The sequence below is a fragment of the Zeus faber genome, assembly GCF_960531495.2.
Source record: "Zeus faber genome assembly, chromosome: 3".
Lineage (NCBI taxonomy): Eukaryota > Metazoa > Chordata > Actinopteri > Zeiformes > Zeidae > Zeus > Zeus faber.
The window spans coordinates 24,027,013-24,041,244 of record NC_137190.1 but is presented as its reverse complement, the minus strand read 5'-3'; the positions used below and the strand labels follow the sequence as shown (position 1 = coordinate 24,041,244).

General features: G+C 44.2%; 1 protein-coding gene across 1 annotated transcript in view; it reads left to right on the top strand.

Moving 5' to 3' along the window:
• shank2a (SH3 and multiple ankyrin repeat domains 2a) overlaps positions 1-14,232 on the top strand; it is a gene marked incomplete at its 3' end in the record, with an annotated part of 109,005 nt that overhangs the window by 20,960 nt on the left and 73,813 nt on the right. The window contains exon 9 of the mRNA XM_079997888.1: positions 5,791-5,857. Within this exon, the coding sequence (XP_079854014.1) occupies positions 5,791-5,857 (67 nt within the window). The remainder of the gene's footprint in view (positions 1-5,790; positions 5,858-14,232) is intronic.

The window sequence follows — 14,232 nt, the reverse complement described above, 5'->3', positions numbered from 1 at the left end:
TCAGGGGTCGGTGCTAACTACTGCATACCAGGAACACCCCACAATACAAAGGGTCCAGTTTAGTCATGTTAGGTACAATTTCCGGAGTTTCTGTGTGCCTTTACGTTTAATGTTTTTTAAACAAATTGTGTATTAATAAAGACATCTTTACTTTAAATGAAGTATCTCATTTTTCATGTTTTTTCAGAGTATTTCTCATGCTTTTGTGTTCAACCAATCACCGTGGAATTATGTCACTGCACATTCCTCTTCTGTCGTTTAGTTTAAATATCCCTCAAGAACGGTGTTTTGAACAATTTTGATCGTTCCTGGATCATTCAGTGCGGACACAAAAGAAAGGGTTCGGTTCCAAAGGTTCTTAGAACTTCCTGTGATGCCAAGACGCCTTCTTCGACCGATTATAGTTTTCAGGGTTTCGTGAAACGCGGCACGAGTCACTGTTTTACGAGTTTCCTTGAAACGCAGCATGGGCTCAAGTTGTTTGTTGTTCTCAGAGACAAAGCTTGGATTTGGGTAACTTACTGATGTCACAAAGCGGCCCGCTCCTGAAACTAATTACATTTACGACAGTTTTTCACAAATTTCTGCCCCAAATTTAGATCCATTTTGTTGAAACGAAAACGACAAGCCCTCTGAAACGTCCGGGTTCTAACGAGACGGGAACCATGCCTCTGCAACCATGCCGCGTTGTCGTGTTTCAGATCATTTTAGCCTGAAAAACGCCAAGATTAAAAATAAAAAGTCCAAGCAATAACACGAGGGAAAAAGCCCTGCCTGCTTGACCCCTAATAAAAAAGATAGAAGTGGCCTAAAAAAATAAACTGGAAAATGTTCCTGCTTTTATACTTTGAACTGTAATAAATATAAGAACCAATAAACCTACAACATTGATTATTGAACATTGCCATTTTTCTTCTATTTTCTATTTATATTACTCTTTTGTTATCACCTATTTGTTCTAATGTGCTGATTTAATACTGCAATCTATCTATCTATCTATCTATCTATCTATCTATCTATCTATCTATCTATCTATCTATCTATCTATCTATCTATCTATCTATCTATCTATCTATGTATCTATCTATCTATCTATCTATCTATCTATCTATCTATCTATCTATCTATCTATCTATCTATCTATCTATCTATCTATCTATCTATCTGTCTGTCTATCTATCTATCTATCTATCTATCTATCTATCTATCTATCTATCTATCTATCTATCTATCTATCTATCTATCTATCTATCTGTCTGTCTATCTATCTATCTATCTATCTATGTATCTATCTATCTATCTATCTATCTATCTATCTATCTATCTATCTATCTATCTATCTATCTATCTGTCTATCTGTCTGTCTGTCTGTCTGTGTGTCTTTATCTATCTATCTGTCTACAGTGTGTGCGTGCGTGCGTGCGGGTGTGGGTGGGTATGTGTGTGTGTTTCGTGTGTGTGTGTGTGTGTGTGTGTGTATGTGTGTGTGTGTGTGTGTGTGTGTATGTGGACTTTAGCTGTGTAGCCACTTTCGTCCCAGTATAAAATTCCCTAAGAGCTCTGATCGGCCGTGCTGACGCGATTGACTTCTAGCCTACGCCAGAGTTACAAAACAGTCGTTTATGAAAGGCGGCCCCGCGGGGTCCTCGGTCCTTTGCAGCCACTACAGTCAAGCATTTCATTAGTTAGAACTCTGGTTGCGGTTCATATCATGGAATTTGTGAGGGCCGCTAAAAGTCCTAAATTCCAAGCTTCAGCCATGAACTGGATTTAGCCGCTGGAAGTGTTCCACTTTGCTTGACTAGAAAAGTGTCTTTAGTGAGTCCTAAAAACCTTCAGTGACCTTTGTTTTTTGCCCCTTATTTATCAACTAATTATAGTCATAATGAAGTCTATTCTATTTAAGGTGCTATAGCCATTTTATTTAATTTTATTTAATTTTATTTTTATATATATATATATATATATATATATAAAGATTCTCACATATATTTTTTTTCATTTTATTTAAAAATTGTGTATTTATTTTTTTAGCCCACTCTGTCCGGTTTAAAATATTCTTCAATTACCTGTACCTGCATACCTGTAAAGCACTTTGTATGTTTAAAAAAGTGCTATGCAAATCAGGATTTACTTACTTACCTTCTATGGGAGCGAGTGAGGGAACGGGAATGTGTGAGGAGGGCAATGACAGAGTTAAAGGTTCACCCCTAAGGAACGAGGCGCCCTGCATCCGGTCTTGACAGACTTTGGGTCGGTGAAGCATATGTCACACACACGCGAACACAATGGGTGGGGACGGGGTCTTGGTTTGCGCCCGCGTCTCATTTCAGCGTAGGCATTTCTGGAAAGTGAGCTCTCCGGGTCACTAATTCATTTTGGGGAAGCATGGTCCCGGTGGAGGGACGAGAGCGTCTCTATGAAGCGTTCCAGTGATAGTGATGAAGCGCGGCTCGGGGGGTCACACTGGGACTGACTGCTTGGCTGCAATGTGTTAATTAGGGCTCAGTGTGTGGGCGTGTGGTTTGATGATATCGTTTGTCAGTTTAACGTCCAGCTCCGTGTGTGTGTGTGTGTGTGTGTGTGTGTGTGTGTGTGTGTGTGTGCGCGCGCGGAAAGAAAATGGCTTGGTTTGCTCCCGTCCGAGAAATCTCCCGTCAGCATCCTCCGTTGGCCTGTTCTCCAAATAGAAACCCTTCTAAGATGCAAAGTTAATCTTTTTTTCATTAACCCCCCCCCCCTTCATTGTTCTCCAACGCCCCGGCTCTAATCACTCCTTACTCTCCATTACCCGTCCCTGGCGCGACATTTCCTGTGGTCTCCGCACGTCTTGGCCCACCCCCGCGCTCCTGGACCCTTTCCGTTTTGTCCATTTTTACGTGTCTGTTGCTTCCGTTATCTGTCGTAAACTTCCTATCCCTGCTTTCCTTAATTTGAAAAAAAAAAAAAAAAAAAAATCTAAATCTAAACATGGAAGTCTTTATTATTTTATTTCCCCTGCTATTCTGCCACCCGGCCCTTAAACGAATTGCCTTCTTTTCACAACCCCTGTTGACGTGCTGTCCTGTAGCGCTGCTGCCGTACGGTCCCTCTTGTATCTTTCTCGAAGCACACGATAGATGCCGGGTCTGTTTGTTCCGACCTGAAGAACATTCTGCGTGCATATGTATCGGTTTTTTGGATCCGAAAGAACTGAACCTCAGAAAAAGTCAGTGGTTCACAACGGTGCCAAAGCGAAAGTGCTGCAAATCTCCAAAGGAGATGGAGGAGGAGAACGGGGGATTGCCAGGTTTGATCTGCAGAGGATCACTGTACTTCAAGCGTGCGGCTGAATCGATTGCACTTTCAACCAAATCTCCGCTTGAAACTTGAAGGCTACGGCTCTCTGCTTTCCCGTTTGCCTTATTAACATTTCATGATAATAAGTCATTTGTGCGTTCGTTGTTCCCTTTCTTCGCATTGTTCATTCCTCCCTCCCCTCTTCAGCCTCGGCTTCCTCTGCTTCCATCGTACCCACCGTCCCCGCTGGAAGTGCGCTTTATTGGATTTGCGATGCCAATAAAGGCGTGATGCCCTTCCTGACGTGGCGCATGGCTGCGGGACTAAAGCCCCTGTCCCCCATCCCCATCCGCGGTTTCTCTTTTTTCTCCTCATCCCTCCATCATACACAACCAATTGTTGCCATGACAACCAGGGAGCAGAGGGAGAGAGGAAAAAAAAAAGAGACTGTGCAGGCGGTGGATAAGAATGAAAGGGTTAAGGAGGATGGTATTTTTCTTTTCCCGGCAGCGTTTTGTGCCGCCTCGTTCTGGCGCCGGTTTCGATTTGACAAATAAAACCATGAAGTCAGACACGTGAAAAGCCTCGACGGCGACTATATTGGTGACCTCTCCATCGCCGTAACCATGGCGGAGTCCAACAGTTAGGGTCAAGGAGGTGCGCCCGCTCTCTTTTTTCGGCGTTCGGCGCAGCACCGCGTGCGCTGAAATGCAATCAGTGTAAAAAAATAAAAAATAAAAAATTCTCCATTGTGGTTTTGAGGCCGCGTGATTAATTAATGAGGACTTCATCGCTGTCACTCCATCACTTCTTCCCATTGTACTCCTCTGCCTCGGCGGCTCAGCCTGCGGTGGGATGGCGGCTACGTCCTGGGAACGGCTTGTCAGGGATTTGTCACACATCAGAGTGCAACACTGGGGGAGAGCCGGCGAGTATCCATAATGAAGGACCTTCCCCCAATCACTATCTACTCCTATCTCCTGTCCTCCTACCCATTCCTATGCATTCAGACTTATGGCTTGTATTATTTCCATTCTGCAGGGTATTTGGTTGGTTGAAGGTGCGTGTGGGGGTCGGCGGAATCAGTCGTGCAGAAGGTCATTTCGTGAATGTTCCGGCTTTGAGCGAGATGTCAAGATAATAAAACATGTGTCAGGCTAACCTTTAGACTTGGTGACACCTTTCCCTTCCCCTCCCGCGTTCTCCTCTTCTCCGCCTCTCGCTCCTTTACGCTTGCTCTCGCCTTCTCTTTCCCTTCGACACATCTCTCTCAAAAAAAAGAGGGAAGCGTACGCCGAGCCGAAACAAAGTCGAACCCCGCCAACCGTCCTAGCTTCGACCGGACGGCGGATAAATAACGTGAAATTACGGCCTCTGTAATTGCCGCGGAATACAATCAACTCTGTGGCCAGAATTGACCAAGGTCAATGCATTCAAGGTACACATCACCTTGTGTAAAGAGCACTCAACCAGGACCCCCGAGAGACGTAAAAAAAAAAAAAAAAGGATATGGTCTGATGAGTCATCTTTCACCCTATTTCCTATTGATGGCGGCCTCTGTTATTTGGCCTGCCCTTTGTATGAGCCTCAGTAATTAAATCGGAGCATGTGTGCTGTGGCTGGTCTGTGTGTGTGTGTGTGTGTGTGTGTGTGTGTGTGTGTGTGTGTGTGTGTGTGTGTGACGAACATTATACATCCGTGCTTGTGTTTTGTTACTGTTGCTCGTGCATATCACCCCTGGTGTACAGTACGTACATGGGTGTTAAGGACTTTTACAATACAGTGTGTGGACGGTGCTTCAGCCAGCCAAGCTCAGCCCCGTTGTACCTGTGATCTACGCGGTCCTGCCCACAACAAGACAGCACGGGCAAAAAGATCTGGGTCAGCCACTGGGCAACACCTTCCTTTCGTTTAACCACCCCCTGGTGGCCGCAGGAGGAACTACAGCTGTATCGACAGAACTGCCCACATAGGGGTTGACGTTCAGTCTCCATTTAGAAATACCTAGTTGCACGAATGTGAAGTATACTAAATAGAGACGGTATAATACTGTCTCTCTTTAGTATATTCCTGTCTATTTCTGACGGCCATAACTGGCTGTCAGGTGAATCTATGACATGTGCCTCTATTTGTGTGTGTATGTGTGTGTGTGTGTGTGTGTGTGTGGTGTGCGCTAGGCGCTGGGGGCTGGGGGCTCGGGGCTGGGAGCCGGGAGCCGGGGCTGTTGCGGGAGTGGTGCCTGTGTCATGCGATTACTCGATTACCGGCTACATCTGGCTGAGGCCATGTATATTGAAACTTTACACGGATTACCGTAGCGTGTGTGTGTGTGTTATTCAGATATGTTACACTTCTTAAGCACCAATCCAGAAGTCATTTGAGCTGTTTTAGCAGGCGCAATTCTTATAAATCTTACGAATTGCGAGCTTCTCATGCTCTTCATAGGGGCAGCATCGCCATTTATGGGTCTTCCTCTCTTCAACATCCCCCCATCTCTCCCTTCTTTCACAGGTGGCCATCATCGCCGGGAACTTTGAGCTCGCTGAGCTCGTGAAGAACCACAAAGAGACAGACGTAGGTGAGTAATGACACCACCCAAACCCCCGTGTTTGTTGTTATCTCGCCGTCAATTTTCTCCCGCCGGTCCCATCCCGCCTCTCCCTTCTCCCCCTTATCGCCACGGCATGCGTCGCCGAAATAACCCTCAGGATACATTTCAAATCTTCCGAGAGGTCAATCCTCGCCGTGCCGACCTCGCGGTGTAATCCCTCCGCCCCGGGATTAAGGGGAGGGCTCTTCCTAGAGAATGAAAGTTTGTTGACACCGGGACAATCCTCGGATGATTAGACCGGGAGAAATGATCAATGGCGCTTGGGTCGGCCCCCGCCGCCGTCGCCAACATGGCCGCATCTCTGGGGAAGGAGAGGGGGGGCGCGGTGTCGCTGTGGTCCTTGGATGGTTTTCTCCGACGGCGGGTTGGTTGGCCCGTTGAGCATCCGATGAATTTGCTCGATGATTTATGGATGAAATAAATGATGATGAAGTGACATACGATCTCATTGTTTGTTGCTCTGGTCAAAGCCTCTTACAGGAGGAACAGCAGGACACCACAGGACAATACAGACTTTATCAGATGGGAAAAGCACGCGTCTTCCTTGAAGCATGATCTGCGCTCCTCTTTCGGCACTTAAACGCAAAACGATTACAAATAAGCTGTCCCTGTCAATCTTTTATTCGATAAATGGTCGGTGTGTTTGCTTGAGTGCCAGTGTGTCTGTTTTTTTTTTTTTCATGTTCTTGCTTCTCGCTTACTTGTTCAGTCCTGGTGGATCATACGCAATAGCAGTTGTTTATATGCAGCGTTATTCAGATTTCTGTCGGAGACTCTCTCTTTACCACTTTAAGGTTCCATTGGAAACTGGGGTTTTTTAGTCCGACGCACACATGCAAACATCGGCAAGGGCAATTGCTCCGCCAGTCGAGTGAGGGCTCCTGTTTGCCCAAAACCTTATGTCAAGAGCTAAAGGTAAAAGAAAAAAGCAATATACATTATGGCACAATCTGAGTTCCGCAGAACACCCTGGTGTTCCATTTCCCTTCATTTCCCTGGACCGTTAAAGTTTAAAGCACAGTGCAGAGATTGGGATAAAGAGAGAGAGGGAGAGAGGGCGAGATATCAGGGATTACAGAGGCTGTGCAAAATGAGAAAGGATGAACAAACAAATAAACAACAAAAAAAAAAAAAAACAGGACAGAGAAAGAGATGAGAGCGAAAATAAATCAGGGGGGAAGAAATCTAATCTAATCTAAAGATGTAATCCCGCGATTGTGATCATCGCCCGGTGATGGAGTAGCGGCCGACGGGAGGCGAAGTCAAGCGTACGAGGCCGCCACGTCACCCTCGACATCTGCCATGATGAACCAAACAAAACCGAACCCCACCCCACACACACACACATACACACACACACACACACCCACACCCTTAACGTTGTTACTGAGCGTTGCATCGGTGGGCCCCTAGGAGCCTACTGCCATTCAAAGCATGTAAACTTTTTTACTTAAGTAGAAGGGTTAATGTGTTACTTTCCCTCTCACTGGAGTTATTTTGTGTCGGGATATTTCTACTTTTACTTCAGTAAAAGCTCAGAGAACGTCGTCCCCCACTGCCTACGACCCACTGTCCCCGGCTTGCCTCATACACATAAATGCATAAACACAAGTAAACACACACCATCACACCCATTCACACTTACAACTGCATTTCCATATCCATTGTGTCTCTCTGTGATTCTATTCCTCTCTCTCTCTCTCTCTCTCTCTCTCTCTCTCTCTCTCTGCCCCCATCCAGTGATGCAACTATTCAACTCAACGCAAATCTCTTGTTCTGTCACAAACCAATAGATTGACAGCCACCAAAAAGATAATCTCTTTTCCAATTCCAGTAGTTAGTTGCATTAAAGACAGCTGGATTTTTCTGATAATAGAAACTGGGTTGACACTGTATTGGACATCATTCGGGGAGTAATTGACAAAAGTCAATATGTGTGCAGGATTTAGATTAGACAAGCATTAACACGGCCAGTATATTTATCGTTTTTTTCTTCTTCTTTGTTTTCAATATAAGCTATGACATAAGAATCTATTTCACCAGTGCGGCATTACCCCTCTGCCCCGAGCGAAAAAGACTATGAAATAGAAGGATCACCTCAGAGAAAAAGAGGAATATCACTGCTTGAATAGACAGACCATACGTAGATGTCCGGGGCTAATAAAACCCGACTGTGCTCCATGAACCCCCTTGTCTGGTGGTTCGGTTCATTTAGACCTCGTAAAGTCGGACGTAAGGTATAACGAGCTGTTGGATCCATAATTCGAAATTCTTAACAGCGTGTAGCGGGATATGAATGGGGGGCAGTGGCTTCTCGAAGGGCATCCAATTGCTGTTGGGAGCCTGTAGACGGTTCTCCAAGCAGCAGGCATGTCCGAGTGCAGGCGTGTGCATGTGACCTATATGGGAAAATATTCAGGGAGGGAATTGCACTCACGTGCACGTTCTATACTAATGGAAAGGCGCGCGCGCACACACACACACACACACACACACGCACACACACACACACACACACACAAAGTCGCATGCATGAAGACATAATTAGTTTCTCTGCATAGCATGAAATCGGCCAATCAACCTTCCCTAAGCATTTATCAGGAAAGAAAGCCTTAGTGATTGGCAGGTTCCAACATTCAACACCAAACAAAAACAGCAACAACACATACCATGAGAGGGATTTTGTTTTGACAATAACACACCTTTTATTTGCGTGTTTAGTATGATAATTGGTTGGCTCATTTGCATAAAGAATACTTAGAGCGGCCCGGTACTCTATCTTTCATCTTTCTTGCTGTTGTCTTTGTGAGAATGCATAATGCATAAAGCATAATGATGTAACCCCCTGCCAAGAACTAAGCTCAATGCCACTAAATAATTATTCCTTTTGTTGGTCGTCCTCGACACACATTGCATCGAGCGTCTCAGTCCGACGCAAAAGGTTGGGTTTGTTCATTTAGCTTTCTTTTGTCTGACCTGGCTCCCTATCTGGTGAGTGATGAGACGTTTTCCTCCAAATGTGTTAATAGCATTGGCAATAAGAAAAAGCATTAACTCCGAAAATGACCAAAATAGAAATGCAAATAACGTGGGACGTGGACACCTGAGAGCGGTTAATCAGGGTTGATGAAGGAGTGTCTGGAGAGTGTGTCTTCGGTAGATAGGGATATTTATTTTATTTTTTCTGAGCTCATATAGCTTTGATTGGCAGAGCGTGGAAATTGTACATGGCCTGCACACGGACTAAACGCTCACACACACACACACACACACACACACACACACACACACACACACACACACACACACACACACTCACACACACACACACACACACACACACACACGCATTATTTTCAGACAGATGATTTGATGATTTGTGACTACGCTTCAGAGCAAATTGAATGCCCTCGCAAATTTACAGGAGTGACTTGGGAAGAAGGAGGAAAATCTCATTGAAATGTTCATCCAAACAGGTGAGATGCGCAGGGGAAGGTACCATTGAAAAAAACAACCAAATGATATTTCCTTTTATGGAATAAATGACCAGCAAATATTCCGGGCTCAGGGTTCCAGTCTCTGGGAGTAGATCATAACACTCCGCTAAGCAGAACGTCGCGGCGTGAATGGATCATAATCAGAATCAGAAAAAAATCTCTGGAAAAAAACACTTGAAAAGCGCTTGCATCCACACACAACTCATTCTGTTACTCTGTCTGATTGTGTTTCTGTAGTTCTATCTCCATTTCCATCAGATATTCTGGCAAGCATCTGACTTGTCTGTCAGTCAGGATTTGGTTGCGGCCGGTCCAGCGGGTCTGTAACGTCCGAGCTTAACAGGTCCTGTTTGGAGGGAAACGCTCCCAATCCTGAAACAAACACTGTGGTGAAGTGATAAGAGTAAACAGCAAAGAAGATGGGCTGTATTTCTCCCGCCATCATCTCAAACAAACACACGTGGACACACACAAACACACACGCGCGACACACGCGCGCACACACACACGTGCACGCACAAAACCAAAAACCTTCCGTTGTTCTGTGCAATGTTACGGTGCCGTGTGCCGTCATCCTTGGGGAACATGCCGACTCAATTTATGACGATAAAAAGATGACTCAATGGAAACCCTCCGTGTAACCCCGACCCTCATCAGCTGCAACGGGAAACCATTTTCCTTAACAAGCACCACCTGCCGTGAAATAGAATGAATGAAAAGAGAAAAACGAAAAGAAAGTTTAGGTCTCCATGGTGAGATGGCCAGCACCTTAAAACACCGTGGGAGCCTTAACGCATGGTTTCCTAGAATCTAATCATACACAAACATATGCTCTTCAATAAATGCTTTTCACCGCAGAGTGTGCAGTCAATTCTTCCCTCTCTGCAAAGTAGGACAGGTAGACACTGGTGCTTGTTAGACCCTGTCAGATCAGAGGCGTGTTTGTTTATTTATTTATTTGTATTTGTTTATTTATTTATCTGTTTATTTATTTTTGTATTTATTAACTTTTCAATTTTATTTATTTATTTTTGTTATTTTATTATTTTGGTTATCTATTTATTGAATTTTTGTTGTAAATGTAAATGTTTTTATTTTGTTATTGTTTATTATACTTTTGATCAATTTCTTTATTTGTTGTCTGTTCTCTGTTACCTGTTGTAAGGGTTTTTATCCCTACAAATGCACATAGTGATCTAAGGCACCTCCACGTGGGTCTGGAAGACGTCCGTGAAGCAGACGTGTGTCAGCGAGTGAAAGGAAATGAGATGCGGATGCAGATAATACTGTTTTGCTTGTGACTGATATGCATGAATGTCAAGAGGGTAAGCTGCATGTTTCCCCGAGCGAGGTTATAGTGTACCTTTGATTATTGATTAGAGAGTTGTAATGAAGTGAGTATTTTCTTAAGGACTACATGGTGGTGGATTAATTTATCCAGTCAGTAGACACCGCAAGACAAAAAATGTACTACTGAGACGATGAAAATCTAAATAAAACCCTCAAAGGGTGAAAGACTTATGTAAGATAAAGACTTCACCAGTTTGTATGTGTACAAGCTTCCTCTTTATTTGTGTGTGTGTCTGTGTGTGTGTGTGTGCGTGCGTGCGTGCGTGCGTGCGCGCTTGTGTGCGTGCGCGCGCGCGTGTGTGTGTGTTTAGAGTGTGTATTTAGAACACCGATTCCTGGAATGAGGAGCAACATATCACTCGGCTCTGAGGAATGACCTCCAGCATATTGGAAACCAATATTTTGCTAAATTACTCAACTTTCCAAATTCTCCCGGGCTCTTCTCCCGAAATATAATTATGAGTCATTTCAATTGCTTTGACAGTGACATGATGATAATAACATGATGTTAAAATGATAATGAAACGTTAACAAAACGCAAACAGTTCCCAAGGCAACGCTTGACAAATGTTTAAAACAATGGCCGTTACTTTTTTGAAAATCACTTAAAAATCAATCGAGAGTAAAAACATTTTGGAAAGCCTTTATCTTATTGTTGTTGTTATTTTCACTGGCCAGTGCTTTTAACTACCCAGTGCAAATAACGTGTTGGCCATTAGATTCTTCCTGTATTTACTGAGGCCAATGGAAGGTAAAACTCAATTCCACACATTTTTTAACCATGTATCAACTTATTTTCGATATTTTACTTTTCTTACTCTATAATAATGGCCAGGTGACCAAAACACGCTGAAGCTTCGTGATTTGGGAAGTCAAGTGCTCGATGGCTAACTGGCTCGTTGTCTTGTGACACAGTTGAGCGCGGTATGGAAACCCATGTGCGGGGAACCTGCTGCCATCACTACGTTATTGCATAGTTTATGACAACATATGCTTTGCATGAAGCCATCTGCCTCGTTCTTCTTCTTCGGCTGGGAGGCGCATTTCTCAATCGAACTTGTCACATTAGCTTTCCATTCATAGTAACAGCGGGAAAAATTTGAATTGTTGTCAAAACTCCTTACGAGTTGACGGCAGCGTGTGACCAGATGTTTCACACTCTTGGTATGAAAGTACATAAATGCAAACAAGATAACAGTACAGTTCCAAAACAATGCTGAGTTGTAGAAAAAAAAAGAGTAACGTGAATGTACATTCACCATACAGGCTGTATGGTGTCTGTACGATACAGCAGATGTTGCTTAGCAACACAGAAGATTCTTTTTCTAGAAGAGAAAGCTATAGTAACCAGCCCCTCATTCATTCAAACATTTTAATTTGCCTTCCGTAGCCCTGGGATTTATTTATACTGTTTCACTTCTAGAAATCTCCAGTCGGCCCAACCCTCTACATTCTACTTGCTTCTTTTCTTAAACGATATTCTCTTGTCATTTTGTTTATGACATTTACATACATTCATACACAGGATGATTTTAAATCGCTTGTGGTGATAATTAGGGGGCTACTCACGGAAGCCCATTCCTGCCAAACTACCCCACACACTGGTGTGAAGGAGAGGACTTCACACAGTGCCTCCAAAAAGCTCCATAAAGCGGCTCCAAGTGGCTCAGTTGGCCACTGTTGAGTGGAGTTACTGGTCAGCATCTGCCAATAACCTCCAGTCCCTCACCTTGCCCAATTTCCCAGTTACAATTACAAGCTTGCACATCTGACATTCTGACAACCACTCTAGCTAAACACAGAAGAACTTGATCGTGAAGCCTTGTGGTGACCCTACACTAGACTAGGCCTAAGACCTGACATTATGTGCCTTAGTGTAGCCGGGCCTGCACACAACTCAAAATTTGCATCTTACCGATTGAGGTTTCTGGGAGTTGGAAGGACATCATAGGTTAACACGACTGGTCTCCATGCTCCATAATCTCTCCGGCTCTTCTTCCTCCTCTCTACACTTTCCCAATTCATCCACTGACCTTGTTTTGCCGGTGAAACTGCCCTTGCACTCCTACCAGCTTCCTCCTGCTGCTGAGTCCTACCAACAACCATCTGTCTCCTCTCTGACAATGTACTCTCACTCCAAGATTTCCACTTTTCACCTTCCCAAACCCTTCCCTCCCCCTCTGAACCCAAACTACTATGTCATTAAATCCGAGCACTTTCTGGGCCCACTGGAACCGCTTCCCTCGGGTTCCATTTTCTCCCTGTTTCATTTCGTGACCTTGCCTTAGCACACTTAAATTTCTCTGTCCGACGAGTCACCGGCTGCTCTAAAATCCCCTTTACCATACCGGCCTACACTACCTAGACATGGTGGCGCCTCCTATCCATTTCCTTACTGACCCGACTATCAACTTATCTTTCATTGGCCACATTTTATGTTGTACAGGAACAATCGAAAAATCAAGCACCATGATTTCTATTCAACATGGTATGGTACAACTCAACTAAATGTTTAGTTATACCATCTATGTAACTAGACTCTTGTCAGGTTTCTCTATTATAGAAGGAATTACTTCCTCATCGATATGAAACTTTCGCTGCACCACTCGCCCCCTCACATCACAATCGACAGACTCCTCGATCTGCTCGCTTTGACCTCCATTCTTTCCTGTTTTAGATTTCCACTCAACTAAGCCAGTAGCCTGCCCGCACACGGCGCTGTAGTCGCGGTTGTAGTCATCGTATCATCCGTATCTGCTATAATGGGAAGAGGAAGGTATGCCACCCTGCAACCTCTCGCCACATACAACCCACTTAGATGCCCTGATTATAACTTTCATCACCGTAATAAGAGCCGAGGGTGAAATTGTGTAACCTGCAAATGCTGCCGTGACGTTGTATACTCACCTGCAGTAAAGCAAAACAAAATGTCCTCAAGATATAATGCGAGAATCATTTTAATGAGCGTTCGTGTTAATGCGTTGTTTTTTTCTTCTCTCTTCTCGCTGTGACTTTTTTTTTATCGAGGAGGAAAACGAAAAAAATAAAAATAAAAATCTGTAAACCTCTAAGTCTCTGACTATTACCTCGAGCACAGCGTGGGACCTTGTGGTTGAAAACATGCTTCTGCCATTCTACCGGGACACTACTTCAAAACGCGACAATTGGGAAGCGTCTCAGAGTCTCAAAACACTTCCGAGCAGGTGGGAACTCTGTCTCTGCTTCAAAGACATTTTTTTTTTTTGGCCACGTTTGTCATGCCCACTTATCATCTAAAGCAACTCAGAAGCCAAAACCCAGAGCCAAGTTTCAGGTTCCGAATGTGAAAACGAAACAAAAAATAAGTGAATGTGGTGATGTGAATTATGCCCACGCAATCTGTAATTTGGCTGTTTATAGTCATCAGGCAATGGAAGATTTTTCTTTTGTAATGTTTCACGTATTTACTGACAAGTAGGCAGCCCCCTGAAGAGAGAGATGGGAGGGGAAGGAGAG